This window comes from Xyrauchen texanus, chromosome 10 (genome assembly GCF_025860055.1).
Source record: "Xyrauchen texanus isolate HMW12.3.18 chromosome 10, RBS_HiC_50CHRs, whole genome shotgun sequence".
Taxonomy (NCBI): Eukaryota; Metazoa; Chordata; class Actinopteri; order Cypriniformes; family Catostomidae; genus Xyrauchen; species Xyrauchen texanus.
In genome coordinates, this window is record NC_068285.1 from 14,562,236 (window position 1) to 14,583,864 (window position 21,629).

Below are 21,629 nucleotides of genomic sequence, written 5' to 3' on the forward strand. Positions count from 1 at the left end.
TATGAATCTCCCTGTACAATTTTGACTCCCTTCTCTGGACTTTCTTCCTTCCAGCAATTCTCTGTCTGATATGATACACAAAGCATTACTTCATTGATCATGTGTTTTCATTTATGCTCACTGGACAGAATTAGGATGACCAGCAATTACTCTAGTCTTTTCACCATAATTTCATAATCAAATCTATTGTTAAAACTATTTTCTGCATGTTGTTCACAAAATCTCTACCTTGACATCAGAGGCTGTGGATCAACTTCAGGACTCAGAGTAACCTGGTTATCTATCACTTGCTATCTCTCTCTGGACTGGTGTTGGGCTTTTCTCCAATATGCTTGTTTCCTTCTCTTCTCCCTCTCACTTAAATCTTTCACTGTCTTCACCTTTCCTAGCTTTTTGTCCTCATGCCACGCACGTCCTTCTGTGTTTCTGTAAATACGCAGCCCTTCTCTCAGGATCAGCATCACGCTGAGCCCTGTACTGGCGCTGCTTCTCAGCTGTGTAATAACAATAGTTTTTATCAACAATACTCAATATAGGCATAAACTATGACAAGAAACCCAGCTAACATTGTCAACCGTGTTAATCCCTGTCAACTGTGTTACACTTGATGGGTAACACAGTTGACAAGTAACACAGCTGACATTTCTTCCATTTTAGGATCTTGTGCTAACTGTAGACCTTGAACATGTCCCCACATTACCTTGATCAACTCGTGTTTTTATACATTTTCTCTACATTTTTGTAAATATAATATCTAAAGTAAGTACACAAGACCATGTTGATAACACGGTTGATGAGCAATTCATCTACTCTATGTGTAGACTATAATAATGATTACAAATTGAAGAGGAGGAGTAGAAACTTAGCACACTGTATTTAAAATTCCCGCCACTGAAGGATGTGACATCACATGATGTTGGACATGTGACTTTGGAACAAACCACTGCTGATTTATAGGGGGTTTGTCAATGGGTAACACAGTTGACAAAGATTTCTTGGACACACACAAAGTTAATAATTTAATAGATATAAATGAGTGAATTAGTTTTTAATATACATTTGCCTTGTTTTAATGATTATTTTTAACAAATAATGATGAAAATAATATATAAAAATATATATTGCAGTGTTAATTTGAAAGGCAAAACTTGACTTTTAGCAAATTGGACAGCACAAAAATGGCAATTTCCAGTACAACATATGCATTTTCTCCTAATTAACTTATGGAACTGGTTTACTTTTCTGCATGAAATAAAGAGAAATGTGCCCAAATATAAAAGTGATCATTGCTTGAAGTGAATATTCAGGGAAAATGATAAATACAACCCAAGGACTTGAAATGTACCCCTAATTATATAATCACCCATAAGTTCTGCAATAAAAATAAATCTATAGTTGATGCTTCACATATATCTAGAGAGTTGCGCAACTTGCGAATGAAGTCGATAACCACACATCATATGACTGTTTCATTTAGAGTAGAGGTGCTTATTGAAGGCTGGGTTTGCTGTATGCTGGTATGAATGTCGAAGCACATCCTGGATTGTTAAAACTCTCTGCAAAACGATCCCTAAATCTGTGCAAGTCAGGGTGTGTTAAGGTGGGACGTCCATCTGCTATAAGTAGCCTACTATTGAGCTCTCAACCAATGATGCACTGGAGCTCCGCAAGGACCGCCTCCCTCATTTACATGTTGCACACAGAAAAGTACAAATAAATACATGTATAAATAATTAAATATATATGGGAATATATACAAATGGAAATAAATATATGTGGGAATAAATACATATAAAAAATAAATTAACACATAAATAAAAAAATTAAAAACATGCAAAATAAATGAATAAATAATTTACAAGTTAAAAATAAATATAGAAAATAATAAAGGAATAAAGTCATACAATAATAAACTCAGGAATAAATGTAATTAAAAACTGTTTGTTTTTCCAAGATATTTTTTCCTTTATTAATTTTTGTATTATTACATTTATTTATTTATTTATTATTTTTGCAGGTTTGGGCCTCCATATATATGTACAGCTTTGGTGAGTTTATATTGTATGTCATGTGTCAACAGAATGAACATTTGCACACATAACATTTTTGGTGATTTAATAAATCATGTCGAAATAGAATTAATAAAGTGGAAATGGATTCATATCCTCTATTGAGAAATGAATAAAATCCTAATTAAAAGGGCCACATTAGCCCAGATCATGTCTCCAAAACGGTTGGGGTTGTTTTTTTAACATTTGAATAGCCTGTTAAACCTTCAAGAACCGGTTAAACCGGTGGTGAATAGTCCAGGGTGAATAGCCATGCAGAAAGCAGATTAGTATAACCATATTAGTCCATGCCCTTGATCCTCAGAGCGAGAAGGTAAGTGAATTTGATATATTTTATGTATAAAGATGTATGTGTAAATTAAAAGAGATATACATACCATAAGTATTTGGGTAGGCCTAATGTAGACATAAAGCTATCACACCTACATGCAGGAACATGCTTGCAGAGGAAGAAGTTGCTTTTGGTAAAAATGTTTTCGTTCTTCAAAGTAGATGAAACCAGCAAACAAAAGCATTGAAGAGACAGTTCAACTTTTGGGTGAACTATCTCTGTAAGTCATTTGAAAAAGTATGAACAGGTTGTAAATAAAGCAGACATTGTTCTATTTTCTGAGCTGTTTTCTTTTTCAATTCAGTCAAAATGAACGATTTGAATGCCCATGCTCAAAGGAATATAACACCAACCGGGCATAATGGAGATGATAATCGTAACTGGAACTGGCATCTGCTGATTCCTATTGCTGGATTAGCATTATATCGTAAGTATTATATATAGTAGCCTCTATGGTAATGGTCAAAAATACTGTTCTCTTGTGTAGTTCTACACTAGTTATGCCATATTTACACCTGATCTTCATCTTAAACACAAGGATCCTTGTCAATTCTTTACTAGAGCTCTTCAACTTTTGTTCACAAACATTCAAATGATATCAGTTAAATGATTTTAAGCCATTCACAGTATTCACTGTTTCTTTACAGAATGGCACACACGACAAAGCATGAGAAAGGAGTTTGATGGTTGGAGGCGAAGCATTGAGAGAGACAGAAGGGAGGACAAAGCCATGGCTGTGATACATGAGATCCGCAGGTTATTATACGCTAGACAGGAAATCATTTGCAGCAATTCTCTTCCCTATTTCGCTCAAGGGACAAGAGAGGAAGAGTTAATAAACATGGCGACTAGTGAGCCTATAGCACTTGAGCTCAATATAAGGGCTGATCTCACAAAAATTTTCCAGCATTCTACGCCCTGCTCAAGAGCCATGATAAACAAATATGTTGAAGACTGGCAGAGTAGTGTTAAGAGTACTCTTAACAACAAAGATTAATTAAAATAGAAATGGGCTGCTGGACATTCTCATAGTTATCTCTAAATGTTTGATCAGCATGGGGTAGCATTTGTGTTCAAAATGGACCTTTAAATTGAAGTGGTTGTACAGAATAAAGTGACTTTGGCCTAACCCTGGGTTCAGGGGCGGATCTAGAAAAATATTTATGGGGTGGCGAGAGGGGGGCAGGAATTTTTGAGGGGTGGCAACATATGGCAGACTTATATATACTTAATTTAATCACGTTTATCACAGTTTGATGAGAAATAGTATGTACACACTACAAAAGGGCACAGGCTGCCATTTACAAACTCATACAGACAAACTTAATCTCATGCAATCAATGTCTTGCATTTGAGGTTTCATGTGAAACAGTTCATATTAGGAATAAGTGACCATACAATGTGATCTCACTTAATAGGAGATAGAAGTATGTTTGAAGTAAGGGCATTATCACCGGAAAGGCAATAAGTCTCTTGCCGCTCTGGCGTCATCTCGTGCTGCATTCAGTACAGTCGGACATTGGAGATTCGTGCTCGTAAATTGTCAAATTGGCCATAACTTTTAATCCAGATGGCAGCAGGGGTGGCAAGGTATTCTTTTAGGGTGGCATTTGCCACCCTATGCCACCCCGGTAGATCCGCCCCTGCCTGGGTTATGGTCCTTTTAAACCCGGCTTTTAACTAAAAGCGGGGTTTAAAATGACCATAACCCAGGGTTAGGCCAAAGTCACTTTAAGGCAAGTCAGTCCACTCTATTTTCTATGTATACAAGTGGCTCTTATGTACTTTAACGGGGAAAGATGGAAATATCCAAATTGGTTAATCAAGAGTATAGCCTATTTCAGATTAACAGTAAAATCTGAATGTAGTGGTGTCATAAAATGTGATTCTTTAACTCGTAGTATCATGCTAAAAAATGCTATTTTCAGGCTGGTCCAGCTAAAGCGCATAGCTACACGTTCTTTCTGGAGTTGACTGACAGGCTAGTTCTGTATCTGAAAGGTAATTGGCTTTATTTACCTGTAAAGATGGACTTCCTTTTCTATATCCGCCATATTTGGTGTTACAATTTCTCCGATTCATTTCATAATGTGCCTCCTTGGGCTTAATAGCCACTGGTTAAACGCAGTGTGAAAAATCACTAAAGCATTTCCATTGGGAGAAAAAGGATTCTCGTTGATTTGATGTGGATGTTCTTGCACAAGCACTGCATACATTTTTTGCGACAAAAGAAAGTATCTGTTTTTATTATTCCAAACACCAGCCAAAGAGGTTTATATGTTCCATTTGACCACTAGAGGGAACTCTTTACCAAAAACTGAACCTCTTCATTGAACGGCCTCCTCTGTAATTCCATTGCTACAACACTTAAAACTGCAGTACACTGAATGTTATATACTCCTGCTGATAATAATAATAAAAACATTTTTTATCTTAATAATCATTAGAACTTGTCTTGTTCATTCTCAATGTTACAGCTTAGGAAAGCCTGCTTGTGTTATTTTTAATTGGGAGGGGAGTGTGTCTCTGGACGTGCTGGGATGCTCTATGAATGTGCATACACTTCATTACAATTATATGGCTTATGCATTGCTACATTTGTATGCTTAGTCCTACTCAGAATACTTTGTATACTGCAAGTCTAACTTATGTCTAAAATTGGATTCTGCATCTATCATCAATTTGAAGCCCCACCCGGTTACACTGATTGGATATTTTTTGGCTTTGTATTGTATGCAGTCAATTTAAGCTAAGAGAAAAGGCTCTATTGAAAATACTAAACCAGTACACTTTAAATCAACTTAATACATCTATGTTTGAGTTGCAAACATTATTATATTGTGTAAAGTTCAAGTGAAATTCAACACAAGCATCAAAAAGTGATATGATGGTTAATGTAACACCATTCTCTAGCTTAATTTCATTGTGTACAATCCATTTACGTTTATATAATCCAATCTATGTGAATCAAATTTGTTGCATGCATTGTTGGGGGGGGGGGGGTACTAAATTGGGAGGGTACGTTTTCAAAATAAAGTGATTGTTTGTTTGTATTTTTATGCAAAATCAGACAAGTAGCAGACCTGATATTGTTTAATATTCTGTATGTTGGAATTTAGAGGAGTTTCTGTCATGTTAGATATATTTGGAGGTTACCGTTGTGGAGAAGTGTGGCGCTAATGCTTAATACGAGGTTGGGTAAACAACTTCTTTGGTTATTCATTAAGCAACTATCAATGGATCATTATAATTCAGTCATCATATTGATTGACTTGATAACTGTAAACCTGCAGCAGCACCATAATCATACTGTAAATGACATAATTTGCTAATGTGTTTTTTTATTTAACAACAAGCTGCACAATTCCAGTAGTTGTTAAAACAGATTAGATGAACTGAATTAATTTATGTTTTTGCTACATAAAGTATTTGAGTAGAGCCTACATTTTAATATCATGTTAAAGCAACTCAATTTCATTGTTGAACTAATGTCCACAACAGAACTAAGTTAAACCAATGACATTGGGGTTTTTCAGTGAGTGCTGCTGGTGAGCATTGGAATACATCATCTTTTCAGCAATTAATTACCTCTTCTACTGATTTTTTAGCCTATGAAATAGGGGGCCCTGTTTTCATTTTGGTATTATGCCAGATTGCTTTGTTGTATATCATGAGACTAAAGGAAACATGTTATTATAAAGTTTCGAAATGTTTACAAGACGATACATTCCTGTTTTCCAACCCTCAACTAAAATGTCTCAAAGACAATATTTTTGTAATTTGCTTTTTACAGAATCTACATGTAGTTAAAAACCATTAAATAAACTGAACGTTATCTTTCATCTCAAAAAGTATTCGTCTGTGTAAACACGCCTTTTGCAAAAATGGTGTAAAATGTATCTCTGATTTATAATATCTGATCTTTTGAAATTTAAAAGGTGCACTCAGACATGAATTGTAATTTTGCATATGTATAAAATCATGAACATACACATTAAAATGAAGACTCCAGTCATATCAGTAACCTCATAAAAGCTGTTTTGTTCTACATGGAAAAGGTCCGCACATGGGGGCTGCCATGTTAGAATCACATGACCAGCTGAATCCCATTGATTAAAGTAACCATGGCTCACTGTACTAAATTTCCACAATGGTATTTGAAACTGAAAACTAGTGACTTTAAATGCAACACCCAAGCCACTAGATGTCAGTGGAAGTCCAAGATGGTACCATTATTGAATTGGAATAGATAGAGGAATTGGAATTGCTTAATTCCTTGTGATTCCCATCCCTGTAAGTTCAGACTGAAACACATTTGACTACACATTTTAAATGCCAAAGCCAGTCACATTTTTGCTCATGCATTCGAAAACACAAAACCACCAAAATGTCATTATTACATAGAATTTATTGTGGTAAATACATTGATACATAATCATCTATCAGAGTTGTTTGAGGGGATTAATGAGATCTGTTCGAGCTTCCACATGGGCATCAAATACTGCATTGGAAGACCAGAAAAGTGCTGGGGGCTCCAAAGGTGGCCTTTATTCCTTCAACTCTATGATCCCACGGCATGCAGAGAGCATCATACCTTCACAACAAGACGTCTGCTCTGACAACAGACGTGCTCAGTTGGATCAAACGTTTGGGCATATTTTCAGATGGCCACAAGGGCAAAATGGCACCTCTCTGTATTCATTTAAAGTTCGAATACTGCTAAAAGAGGCCACAGCACTTTGAACGTTCCTATATCATTGCAAAGTAATACAGACAACTTTCCATTTAACATTCTTCATCAGTTTTACCTGTTTTCTGAAACTTTTGCATCAGTGTGCCCTGAGTGGCTCTTTGTAAATATTGCAGTAACTGGCTATCTCCATCACTGTTAACACCAGTCTCCTATAAGCTTTGGGTCTAGTTTCACCTGTCATTAGTCTCTCATCATCCTCATCAGGTCCCTCAAAAACACCCGGGTCACCTTATATACGATTCCTAGGTTAGAGAGCAGCTACCTGTTGAAAACTCTCCACCACCAACGGAAAGCTCTCAAGTTCACATTGTAAGCATATAGAAAATTATTTATTGGAACAAATATACAAGGAAAATGTACAACTGAGATTAAACGTAAAAGGACAGTAGGGCAAACCATATCACTGTCACACATAACAGCGATAAGTCAAATAGTTATGTACAAAGTACACTAATAAAGGTATAAATATAAAATCGCTATATGTATTTATATATGTATATTCCATCAGTTGCCCCGCCTCCCCCAAAACCACAATTGGTTCCTACACACTGACATTACAGACACCATTTCTTCTGTAACTACAGCACTTCCAGAGAGAAATAAAGGAATTACAGGAAGCTAATTGACATGAAAAGGGCACCACACATTAATTTGTATGTTACTCCACATTTCTAAAGCAACACAGTACTGAATATTATATTAAGTACAGGCATTCGATTATATAGAGCAAGTTGGGGTTTTGACGTTAAATATGTTCTTGAAATAAACATAACACAACAGGTGACAGGTAGTAGGACTGAAACCCCCATGCTTTACAACTTTAAAGGACTTTTAAGACTCCTGGGAATTTCTGGAGCTTCATTTCTTTTGTGAAGTTCTACAACATTCAAGAACATCCATTGGCGCCGTTCCTTATCCTCAAGACTAGAGGACCTCAAGCAGCCAAAGGGTAAAAACGTGTTCATATGACCTTAAACAACCTTTCATTGAGACGAGGGTGTGCAATCAGGTCTTGAAGGGGTTGCAGAAGTGGCCTTCTAACCCCATTTCTTTTGGGTCCATGAGGAATAGGGTGTTATTCGAAAGCCCAGATCTCAATAGCCTGCACATAGAAGTCTTCTGTCTTTGAGAGCACTGGATTTCCAAAGGTCTTACATGAGTTAGTTCTTCCGTGATAAAGATCGCCATCCAACCACAGACCGAATTCACCCCTAAAGTGAGAAGTTTAATTTAGACATTATATCATGATAATAAGCAGCATAAACCAACAAATTCTATTAACATACCCTCCACCACCAAAGGCCAAGGAGTCTGGATCTCCTTTGATGAAGAACAAGTTGTCGCCTGACCATTTGAAAACCTAGGACGGTTAAAGTTGTTGCAAAGTGTTAACAGTCAAGGTATTGAAACAGTATACAAACCACTAAATCAATGTATCATTTTATTATAAATTAGTGATAGAACGATATATCAACCAAGCCAATTAATCGGCCAATATTTGGACATGATCATCATTGGTCGATAAACATGGCAGTAAGTATCAAAATGTACAGAAAGTGGTGTAGACTAATAATGGGCATTTTGAATGTTTTCAAAAAGTAATCAACTGTAAATACATAAAACAATTGTTATATTATTCCTCCAAAACCTTCACATCCCTGTCCATCTATGACCTAAGAGTCCACTTGATCTATACTCACCTTAAAGTCTGGACAGAAGGTGAAGAGGAAGGTCTCTCCTGTGCCATAGAAGCAGTCACTGACTTTAAATGGTTCTGAAGCAAGAGCTCCAAACAGCTGCAGAAACAATCCAAAGTTTGTATGAAGCAGAACACATGAGAACTACAAACTATCAAACCAATGCTTATCCTTGGAATCCAAATAGATACACAACCTAAATATACTAATTTAAACTGTCCCAAATGGCACATGTGACGTGAACTAGTGATCTCTTGGTCCTCATTTGTCCAGACTCTCAAGAAAACTGCAAGAGCTAAGGGCACTATTTAAGTCAGGGCCAATATATGCATACAACATTACCAGATCTTGAGTCCTTCCTCCATATGCCATAGTGGACCACATGCCATCCTAACCAGACAAATCTTCATAGCAATACACTTTAACACAAATAACAAAAGCCTATGAGCATACCTGCCCATCGCTGTCCCTGATCACCATGAGAACTGGCGAGTCCTGGCCCTGCATCATGCGATACAGGCTCTTGATGCTCATGCCATTTTTGGACGTGCTGAATACCATGGACCAGGGATAGCCGATTGTCCTGGGGGGCAGGTGCTTGGCCAGCTGAGAATTGGGACAAAAGGGCAAGAATTAGTAAAGAACCCCTTCAAAAGATCAGAAGGGCTCAGGTTTGTACAAGGAAAATAAGATAAAGGACTTAGGGAGCCATTTAGACAATGAAAATGTCACATGAAACCCATGAGAACCGCTAGAGTCAGCCTTGAGATGAAGGGTGGGCCATTGTTCAGTAGCAGAGTTGAATAGATCATGGACATATCCGTGCATTGGAGAGTTGAATACAGACAAGTTCAACAGATAGATATGGACTGAAAGACATCCAAGATGAACCAATGCAAACCACTTATGCTTGCCTTTTCGATCTGATCTTGTTGCAGGAGGTCACTGGGCTCATTCAGACTGGGCCTGAATGACTCTGGTTCTGGGTCATTCTTCACTATATGTTTGGAGTTTACCTCTTCCTTGGTTGTGATCTGATGAAAAGAAAAAAGGACAGATAAGCAGTCTCATTGTTTGCTCTCCCTCCAATTTGAATGAACATTGTCTTACTTTGAGAGCATGCTCTGGATTAAATGGGCTTTAAGGAAATTTTTCTTTAGAGCACACAAGACTGGTTTTGATTGAATCATAATTCATTGTTATAAGATATCCAACAAAAAACTGTCTTGGACTGAACAGGACTGGACTATTAAAACATTCCATTTAAACAGCACTCTCAAGGTAAGAGAACATTCCCCAAAACAGTTGAACTTGTATTGTGACCCTCCGCTGAGGTCATCATAAGCAGTGCAATAAAGGAGAAAGTCACACTACAGGATATTAGAGCAGGAAGTGAGGAGTAAAGCTTTCTACAGCACACATCAAGTAGAAAGCATCAGGCTTTAAATTTGGTAATGTGTGCATCTACATCAGCACCTTCTCCAACCCAACTGATGTAGAAAGATAAAAGATGGATGGAGATCAGCATGGTTTGATTGGCAGGTAAATGTTCCAAAGAGTCTTACTCTGGGAAGGCTTCGCTCTCATATTAAAGCTTAAATTGAATCTCAGCATGGGAACAAATATTACAGTAGCAGGAAAAAGGGTAGTTTGCCAAAAGCAATGCAAACCAAGGCAAATATCCAAGAACAAAAATTCAACACCTATCAAATTAACATTGGAGGCATATTAAGCTGATATTTGTTTGCTTGATCTTAGGAGCATTGTGTTCAGTAAAAACTCTTGGATGTTTGCACTGTTTCCATGTTTGAAGGGTATAGGATTAGTGTGACTTTATCAACACTATTTCAGGAAAGGTGTTTCCTTTAAAGTCAACATGAAAAGGCATTCGCAACCCATTTCACTACTGTAATGCGAAACATTTCCAAGTGAAACCTTTTTCTAATATTTGACTATGAAACAATGTGAATGCTGAAGATCAAAGTTCACTCTCACGAGTATCTCAGTGTAAAACAATGATTATACTTCTATTTCAGAGCTATTGTTATTTGATATAATTTCTGCAACCATTATTACATTAACAGTAACTGTCATCACACCTTATGGAAGTAATTTTAGTAGTAAACTCTTCATTGCAGATACCTACACTGGCTACACAGATTTTGCCTTTTACTTTTAAATGTAGAGTTAGAAAAACTGCCCTAGATTGATCTTGTAAACTTGGCTAAACTTGTGATAGGTTATTGAACTTAGAATAAGTCAAGAGAACTACACATATCACTATAACGGATTCAGATTCCCAGCATGCCCTGTAGCATGAAGTAATTATGAAAATTGTAGTTTTACTGTCATACATTTTCTTTTTGACTGTTTCCTGCTTTTACTTATGCTGTTGGTTGTTGTGTTTGTTGTCACTTTCAGGTATTTGTCATGTAGCAATAATTCAAAAGCACATCTTTGCTCAATTATGTGTTTGTTGATCGTCACAATCATTGTAATTTGCATGTAAAGTGTTGAGGCCCATGCATGACTCCTTGTCAATCTTAATGGGATACTTCACCTATAAATTCTCTCACTATTTACTCGCCCTCATGATATCCCAGGTGTGTATGACTTTCTTTCTTCACCAGAACACATTTGAAGAAAAATATAAAAATGTTATAGCTTAGCAGGTCGATAGCAATTTCTCTTTTGAAGCTTCAATAATCACAGACAGCCAGCAAAAACTTCATTCATATAACACCAGCTGTTAAATGAATGTCTTTCTAAAGCGATACGATCGCTTTTGGTGTGAAAAAGATAGTATTCAAGTATTTTTTTTTAACTCAAAATCATGCTTCCGGTCGCCAGCGATATGCGAGTGTGGTGTAATCGCATTGACATTTGAAACGCAGTTACAAGTGAGGAGGAGGAACGCTGTACAGTAGCTTGGTTGATTTTAGTTTAGATCTGTTATCCGTTTCTTTACTCAGAATGGTTCGTTAATGTGCTTATCCTGAACGTCTCAACCAAGTGAAGAACGTGAGATTTCCTCTGTATCCATAGCAACGTGAATACGTCACACAAGAGACCGCTTGGACTCCCTCTCTCAAAAAGCATTGGATTACAGTAAAAAAGTACTTAAATATTGATCTTTTCACACCAAAGGCGATCGTATCACAGAACACATTAATTTACCACTGGAGTCGTATCGATGACATTTATACCGACTGTGATTTTTCAGTTTCAAAAGAGAAATCAATATTCACTTGCATTTGAAGGACCTACTGAGCTAATACATTTTCTATTTTTCTTCAAACGTGTTCTGCAGAAGACAGAAAGTCATACGCAACTGGGACATCATGAGGGAGAGTAAATAATGAGAGTTTTCATTTTTGGGTGAACAACCCCTTTAAGTCTGAATATGATTGAGGAATCAGATGTTGGTTTCTGATCATCAACTAGCCAATTACCATCAAATGGGAGTTTAGTGTACCTCTGACAATGGCTAGTCCTAACTACTACTGTATGATTATCAATAATATTTATTGGTAAAAAAAACAACTGAACTACTATATAAGGTAAAATTGTACTAGAATTGGGTTAATTGAACTAAGAAAGTTTACTTAAGATTAATTTAACAAGTTCCATTGATTTAAGTCAGCGTTATGTTCTGTTTTAACAACTTTCCCTCTTAAGTTAACACAACTTAAATTTTAAGGCAGCAAAAACAATTTGTTGATATATCACAATACTTTTTTGTGTGTGTATTTGTGTGTACAAGAGAAGCCTAAAACAATGCCTAAATAGCTATCTGGCTATCGCTTGAAATAGTGATTAGAGTGGTTTCAGTTATTCCATTTATATAATTTAATTGGAATAATGTGTACAATTATTCATACACAATAAGACCAGGAGTGAGTTTTAAGAGAGTAAATAGGGTCAATTTTGATTTCATGTTGACTTAAGAATGTGATGAATGCAGTCTGAAGAGTAAGTCAAACCAAACACTGCAGTCAGATGCGGCAACTTTGTGTTTAGAGACTATGTACTTAATCGAACCCTTTAGTAAGGTGCTCTGGGGACAGCATGCAACTAATAACTATAATATATTTGCTTCAGTTATAATTTTATTACATTAAAGCCATCTAAATCCCTTGCTGTCATCGAGATGGAAATGACGGGTGACAGGTATCCAATTTCAATGCTGTTGCAGATATTCCATCAGTATCTATATATGGTGCACCTTTATTTTTTGCAAAAATTGCTGTCTCTCATCTCAGGGCCAGTTTTATAATTCCACACTCAGCAAAAAGTCCGTAACTGTCCATTGATCAGGGGGAACAAATGCTAGGATACGGCATACATATTCAGTCAATATAACAAGCATTTTAACCCTATAAAATAAGTCTCTATTGATCCAGAGAGTTTTTTAATCTATAAAAAATGTGTTGATTCATATTTGATATTGTAGTTTCTAGGTATACAAGGTCTATACATTATAGGAAGGTTCCACATTTCTGTGGCACTCGTGCATTATAACAAGTTGTTTTCCTTCTAGTTAGTCAATCCTTTTCAATCCCAAGTGTCTCAGTTATGCCCCTTGATCAACAGACAGGAAATGGCCCTTATGACATTTTGAGTGTGGATACAAGTATATGGCACCTGCAGGCGTTTGCAGAGTGAGCGCAGGTCCTCACTGTTTAGCGCATCTATCCGCCGGTAGTACTCGGTCACAGAAACTACCTAATGCACAAACAGAACAGTAGTGACCCATAAAGTCAACTTAATATAGAAGGATTTAAAAATAGGAGGAAAATGTTGGGAATCCAAAACGTAGCTGAGGGGATGGAAAAGGTTTTTTGGTTACCACATTTGTTGTTTTTTTTTTACCTGAACTGATTTAAAACAAATAAAATAAGCGTGCAATCTCCAGCCACATTGGAGGAAGGTGTGTATGTTGTCACTGTGAAACAACCTTCTGTGCAAGTGTACTTTCAGTACAGCAGTGATGAATGTAAAACATCCAACCTAGTCTCACAGAATGAACATAGCATGAGATCAGGCTGAAATCATCCTTACAACGACAGACGAAACACTTGTAAGTGATAAGTCACCTAATGGGACCGTTCACCCAAAAATGAAAATTCTGTCATCATTTACTCACCCTCAGGTTCTTCCAAACCCATATGACCATCTTCCATGGAAGACTTGAGGAGATGTTAGGCAGGATGAGAGCCTCAGTCACCATTCAATTTAATAGAAGAAGAAAAAAACAACACGCTTTTGTATTCTACAGAAGAACGTCAGATGTGGTACAAGTTTAGAACAACATGAAGCCGAATAAATGACAGGATTTTTCTTTTTGGGTGAACTATACAGGGGCATCTGTGCTCGACCTACCAAGAATACAACTTAAACGACAAGTCCAAAAAAAAACAAGCACCACTGATACACATAAAAGAACAGTCCGGGTAGTCCATTGATAGTATTGCAAAGCACTTAAAATCCCCCTTAACCCATGTGTTTAAACAGCTCTCAGGCCAGATCTCGTGTGCAACAAATAAGTTTAATCTAACAGGATTTGCTTGATGAGATCAAACAGTACTGTCTAAAAGACGACAACATCCCCAGCCCAGCTGCTTTGCAGTCTGCATTTCATGTCTCAAAGCAAGTTTAAAAACAGTGTTTCTGAAACCTGCTCTTGTCACAGAGCAAGAGTTGATTAAATCCTACAAACAGAAAGTCTGCTTTGTAAATGCAATCTCTTCCATGCAATGCTACTAAACGGTGCACTAGCAAACTATCCAAACTGACCTTTAGTAGTCAGCCAATGAAACTAAAACACATTCCTTCCCTAACCTGTGACAACTGTAGTTATAAATATAAATGTGTAATTGCAACAATATTTAGTCATTTTGCAGTTATTTTTTTGTGCATTTTGCAACTTACAAGGTCATATTTTGTATGCATATAGAGCTAGCTTTCATAGTGAAGACAGTTAGTTATGTTGAGATGTTACTCATTTCTGTTTATAATTGTGAAATAGCGGTGCTGCGCGAAGATGACGCAAACATGCAGCATTATGCTGGATAGGGGTTCCCTCATGACACGTTCGGTATAGGTTATTTTTAATTTCAATATTTGCCTCGACTCAGGACACTTGCGTTATTTTACAGCTATTAATTGCGCAGAGTCAAGTTTTTTTATAGCGCAAGAACGCGTTCAGTCTGAACGGCCTCGAGCGTCGCGTTTTTGTTCATTGCGTTTCGAGATGGCTGCGTTACTTTCCATTCCGTTGCGCTTAGTAATCAGTTTTTAAACGCAAAACGTATCCTGTATGTAGGATTTCTAATACTTAACATTTTTATAAGTCAAATTCAATAGGAAAAAATAACGACAAAACAAGTGAAAGCATGCAAATGTTGCGCGTGCTGTTTATCATCAAGTTATCGCAAAACCATTTGGCGTTATTCATATGGCATGTTTTGAATGCTGCATGATGCAATATGCTATTGCATTACTGGTAGGATTAGTATGCTACTGCTAAAACACACACACACACACACACATACACACAAATAGTCTTACAAACTTTACCATGTCTAATTGCGTCATTACAAACCATGAGAAACTACAAACACCAGGTCGCATTCACGCTATTCAAAGTGCACTAATGCACGAGACAAATATAAGAACTACAGAACACATGTTGTTTTACCAGGGCAAAGCTGTATTTGGGTGTCAGCTGACATCCCTCCTTAATTCTTCTGGAGAAAAACATCACTTCTGCAGAGAGCCCCGAGACATGTGCTTTCATCCGATATAAAGTATCCACATGGACTCAAGAAGCCACAGATGCTCTTAGAAGTGAACTAGAGGCTTTGCGCGCTGTTTATATCTGACCCGGACCAATAGGATCGCAGGGCAACAGAAAAGCGTGAACTCATGTGGCCTTCCCTCTGGCCGGACCAGATAATAGGCAGCAGGGCCCGAGTCAACCTTTATAAGAAAAAGTCAAATAACTATCTGGAAGATAATATAAATAAACTTGAACTTTTTTATAGCCTTGTAAATATCCATATGACATCCAGTAAAATAATATAAAATTAAAAATATAAAGTATATATCCTCTTGACACCCACAAAATAAACAAAAAACAAACTCATAAATAATATTAAAATAAAGAAACATATTTTGTCGTACTTTATAAAAAGTCAAATAACTATAATAAATATAATATAAATGTTCAGGACCATGTTTATAGCCAGCTATATATCCTTCTGATATCCAATAAAATCATATATATATATATATATATATATATATATATATATATATATATATATATATATATATATATATGATAAATAAATTAAAATGTAAAATTTTTGAAGGATCATATAAAGTAGTATTTATATATAGATATATTTAGATAATATATACATTAAAATAAGTAAGTATATTTATATAAGTGTATATCCTCATGAGACCCACCAGTAATACATAAATAATACAATAAAGGAAATTAAAAATAAGGAAAAATAAAGAATGTTTTTGCCATTTGATTTATTTACTTCAAAAGTGGGACACTTTGTCATTGATAATAAATGGCATAAAATAATCCTCTTTATTCACCCTATTATTATTACAGCATATCATCATAATGTCATATTAATATAATCTAAGGAGGACATACCAAATTCTCAACTATTTACCTATTAACTTTTATGCTTCCATTCCCTTCATTTATTATTCACACTAATTATCTTTGATCTTAAAACAGTACACATTATTATCCATATTTAACAGTAAAATTGGCGGTAATGCGCTCAACAAGCCACGTGATAAGATGTGCGGATTGACGGTCTCAGACGCGGAGGCAACTGAGATTCATCCTCCGGATTGAGGCGACTCACTACACCACCACAAGGACTCAGAACACATTGGGAATTGGGCATTAAAAATTGGGGAGAAAAGGGGAGAACAAACAAACAAACAAACAAACAAACAAAACAGTCAAATGTCTTCCTAAATAAAGTCTAGAAGTGGTTTAAAGAGGGAGGATGAAATGCGTGTTCATATGAAGGCTAACACGCAAAAGAATAACAAACACATATTAAAATGAAAGATTATGCTACATACCAGTTCAACACATCCTTTGAAGGGAAAAGATGTTGTTATAAGTCACTACAACAGGAGATTAAATGGACATTGACAATGATTGGCAACAGCATAATGCATGCATTCATACTTAATGTTATGCACATAAACATGGTTCATCTGTGGCTGGAGAAGGCATGAAGTCTGGAAGAAAGAGACAACACACGCAAACAAACACACACAAATGCTCCAGTGTTGCTGTGAACAACAGGCTAATGTGTTCAGGAGAGAACATAAACATCACGTCAGCATATTCATGATCACAAACAACATATCTGTGAATGGCAACAAAAACATCAGCATAAGTATCAAAGCATTACAGTTTTATACTGCAAGACACATAATACACACATTATACTGTAATTCAAAACATGCATTAATCAACATCAGTCTTAACATTTAAAACAATTAACTATGTGAAAAAGGTTAGCGTTAAAATATATGAATATTTAATAATAATAATAATTACATTTTTAAATATATTTTATGCTTTGTTTTATATTACATTAAATAACAAAATGTAATTAACATTCTATTCTAAATATAATTAAAGTAAATTATATTAACATTACAAGTCCAAATTTGGACACACCTACTTATTGACTGGTAATGTATACATAGTATGACTATAAAATCCAAAATAGCTTCTAGGCTTTGTAGATTTACTGAACTAGAGCACTAGCACAAATGTTATACAACAACTAGTACAATTGACAGTTAATAGATAAGTCTGACTGATTATATTTTTTACTTTTGGCAAAAGGATTTAAGCCATGTTTCTTACAGTAGTCACTGTTCCTACCTCCCAGTCCTTGAATGTGATATCAGGCACTGGCTTGTCATGCTCCCCACTCTCTGCATTGGTGTTCTTTTTAACCACTACAAACCCGGGCTCCCGCATCACTCCTCCCAACCCTTCCCCATATACGTCTGGGGTCCACTGGACAAAGAACGCAAATAGGTGGTCTGACCTAGAGAGAACACACACATAGCATGGGAAGAGTTCATTTGGAGAATGGCATTTTGATGCAACCTTGAAAATGCACATGATCAGTCCAATATGGACCTCTTCATTCATGCTCCCACTACTTTCCATCAAGCTCTTCTTTAGTTCACCATATCACCATAGTGAAATGCCAAATGGCCATTTTAAAGAGTTAATTTTACAGTTCTAATTGCAAACTACTTAAAGGAAAAGTTCCCCCATAAATGAAAATTCTCTCATCATTTACTCACCCTCATGCCATTCAAGATGTGTATGAGTTAATTTCTTCTGGTCAACACAAACAAAGATATTTAGAAGATTTTCTCAGCTTTATAGGTCCTCACAATGCAAGTGAATGGGTGCCAACATTTTGAAACCCCAAAAGTACTTAAAGGCAGCATAAATGTAATCCATACGACTCCAGCGGTCAAATCCATATCTTCTGAGGTGTGAGTGAGAAACAGATCAATATTAAAGTCCTATTTTTACTATCAATCTCCACTTTCATATTTTTCTTCTTCTGTTTTTGGCGATTCACAGTCTTGATGCATAACACTCCTACTGGCAGGGAGGAGAATTTACAGTAAAAAGCACTTAAATAGTGATCTGTTTCTCACCCACACCTGTCATTTCCCTTCTGAAGATATGGATTTAACCACAGGAGTAGTATGTTTTACCTTTATGCTGCCTTTATGTGCTTTTGGAGCTTCAAATTTTGGTGCCAATTCACTTGCACTTTATGGACCAACAGTGCTGAAATATTCTTTAAAAAATATTTGTTTGTGTTCAGCAGAAGAAAGAAAGTCATACACATCTGGGATGGCATGAGGGTGAGTAAATGATGAGAGAATTAACTCTCCCTTTAAGATTTGTTGCATGTTGTGTAAAATGAATGTTCAGTAAAAGTAAAAAAATATATATTTTTTTAAATACATGGTTAAAAACTGATTCAGGGCAATACTTATATACAGTGGCTTCAAAGGGTATTTTGACCCTTAAGTCATGTTTAAAAATATATTAATGTCATTGCATTTATATATGCATTGTCAAAAGTTGGTGGCAAAGGGCAACTGATGTTGAGAGACCCCTCTCAAAGATCACACATATTATAAACACACACACAGGTCAGACACACGAGCACGCACACACACACACACACACACACACACACACACGCACACACACACACACACACACACACACACACACACACACACACACACACACACACACAATGACCTGGTCATGAGAAGGTTTGGATAAGTTCCAGGCACCTCTTGGGATCACATGTGCTACAGCTTACAGGCTATTGAAAATACACACGTACACATGTAACAGCTACAGTAACCTGCATACACTCAGAATGTTCTCTATGCCTGTGATTCTGAACTGGTTTTGCTTCAGGACCTAGATTATAAATGGACAAAGTGTTGACCTCATGCAGCTCTAAAATAGTTTAAAATACAGTATAGAGTAAAAGTCAAATAAACATGTTCTCAAATATTAAAATGTTTTAAGTTTATTTATTAATTAATTTATAGTAATTTATTAATATAACCAAGCAACTTTTCAAAAACTTAATCAGCTGTTTGTAGTTTGAGTCTTTCATGCTTTCGGTAGCCCATAATTCACTGCAAAACATAGTGGTTGGTGAATATTTCATATTTAATGTACTGTGGGTTTATGTAGCTTAGATTGTGGTTTTCGTAATGCAATCTGTTCACGCTGGCAACTGCTACTTTGGCTAGTACTATGTGACAGATTAATTTGCACCAAAAGAATTGTTGTGTTTGACTGGATGTACAGCTTTTGACATCAACTTTCTCCTCCAATTTAAAAGTTGATAAGCCCTTTTATTTAGCAATATACTTTATTATATATGATATAATTTTTAGTTGAATTTTATTTGTATTAATTGTAATTAAAATATGTAATGATTCCTACAGTAAATAAAGAAAAGACAAATACATATATATATATATATATATATATAGAATCAACATTTAAACTCCACAATTACCCCTCCCAATCCCCAACCCCGCCCTGACCCTCAACAATCATTCCTGTGGTCACACATGAGTATATACACATAATAAAGCAAGCAAACAAACAAATAATCACACGCAATTATACCTCTACCTCTCTCTCCACTGCCCCTCCCCGAGAGCCCTCCAAAAACTCAAAATAGTTGCCCCATCTCCCGACAAAATCTACCCAGTCTTCTAAATGACACCTCCTCATTGCCTGCCACCCTCCCCATCTCTGTGCATCTCTCCTGAAATTGGGGCACCCCAGCCGACCTCCATCCACTTAAAATAATTTGCCTGGCAATCATTACATTGGTCAGAACCCAATTTTTTATGTGTTTATTCCCCACATCGATGACCGCCCCATCACCCCAAAACAGAGTCTGGGGACATACGAAACCCGAGTGCCCAACATGTCACACACAAAACTCTAAACCTTCAACCAAAATGTCTGGATATTCACACATTAGCAAAAAAAACATGTCTCCATCCTCCAATTGGCATCGGCAGCAGGTGGGTGTGCCTTTATGACCAAGCCTATACAATCTAGAGGCGGTCCAATAGAATTGATGTAAAACCTTGAGTTTTGGAATGTGCACCCTTGCATCTTGAAGTTTTTTAGAATCCTAGCCCACTCTTCCTCCTCAAATACCAAGTTGAAATCTTTCTCACATAATCTCTTGATAGAAGTTAAAGCTCCATCCCCCAGACTCTGAATTATCAGGGAGTAATACACTGATACCTCATGACCTTTTCCAAAAGCAGTATTCACCATTCCTAGAATATCTGCCGCTTTAGGGGGGTGTATGCTATTCCCAAAAATAGTACAGAGCAAGTGACGCAGCTGTAAATAAATGTAAAACAGATCTGGGAATCCCAAAATGTTGAACCAAATTTTCAAAAGATCTCAACACTCCACTCTCAGGACACTGAGTGTATTAACCTCCCTAAGAATCCACTCTGACCAACAGAAAAGGGACTTTTAATTTTGGGTTCAATCATATGCTCCAGGCAAAATGTAAAAAAATGTCTGAATTAAACACTCAAGACGCTTTTGTCCATACCGAGTGCAAATGCGAGATAACGGGGTGTAACTTAACTTCTCCAGTTAGTTTGACAGAAAGGCTTTGCAATGGCAAAATAGGGGCAAGAACTTCCTGTTCAATACAAAATCAGGGAGGGGCTCTCTCGGGTGGAAGTGACCAATGAGCCAAATTTCTGAGACTGAATGCATAATAATAAAACAAAATCTTGGGTAGGCCTAGCCCACCTTTGACAATCGGCCTATGTAACTTATTGATATGTAATCGGGGACGCTTTCTATTCCAAATGAAGGACTTCGCTATGTTATCAAATTGCTTGAAATAAGAGGGGCATCTACAGGGAGAGATTGTAGCAGGTAGTTACATTTTAGTAATACAATTAATTTAAATAACATTAACCTTTCCAATCATAGATAAATGTAATGAAGCCCACATCGCTCGATAAACGTTTTATTAAGGGGTCAAAATTAACAAACTAAATCAGACAAATTTGCTGGGAATAAAATGCCCAAATACTTAATGCCCTGTTTTGCCAGAATTTTTGACAATATTTTTATGCCTAGCTGGATCAGGGAAATTGGA

The 21,629-nt window shown here is 36.5% G+C and overlaps 1 protein-coding gene and 1 long non-coding RNA gene across 6 annotated transcripts in view; one reads left to right on the forward strand and one right to left on the reverse strand.

Moving 5' to 3' along the window:
* Window positions 1-2,288: 2,288 nt before the first annotated feature.
* Window positions 2,289-5,057, forward strand: LOC127650957 (uncharacterized). 2 transcript variants are annotated; one of them, XR_007971486.1, is made up of 4 exons: window positions 2,310-2,382; window positions 2,562-2,620; window positions 2,705-2,827; window positions 3,048-5,057. It is a non-coding gene; the product is annotated as an uncharacterized LOC127650957 (long non-coding RNA). The 2 variants fall into 2 exon arrangements; XR_007971487.1 differs by lacking the exon at window positions 2,562-2,620 and having other exon boundaries at window positions 2,289-2,382.
* A 1,737-nt stretch (window positions 5,058-6,794) lies between these two features.
* The window catches only part of LOC127650760 (oxidation resistance protein 1-like), a 72,100-nt gene continuing 57,265 nt past the window's right edge, over window positions 6,795-21,629 (reverse strand). For 2 of the 4 annotated variants that reach the window (XM_052136381.1, XM_052136379.1), the window contains 7 exons: window positions 17,777-17,963; window positions 13,495-13,575; window positions 9,765-9,884; window positions 9,304-9,456; window positions 8,854-8,949; window positions 8,440-8,513; window positions 6,795-8,364 (listed from right to left, as the gene is read on the reverse strand). In XM_052136381.1, the coding sequence (XP_051992341.1) occupies window positions 8,229-8,364; window positions 8,440-8,513; window positions 8,854-8,949; window positions 9,304-9,456; window positions 9,765-9,884; window positions 13,495-13,575; window positions 17,777-17,963 (847 nt within the window). In that variant the 3' untranslated portion in view covers window positions 6,795-8,228. The remainder of the gene's footprint in view (window positions 8,365-8,439; window positions 8,514-8,853; window positions 8,950-9,303; window positions 9,457-9,764; window positions 9,885-13,494; window positions 13,576-17,776; window positions 17,964-21,629) is intronic. The other 2 variants (XM_052136382.1, XM_052136383.1) reach the window with 2 other exon arrangements.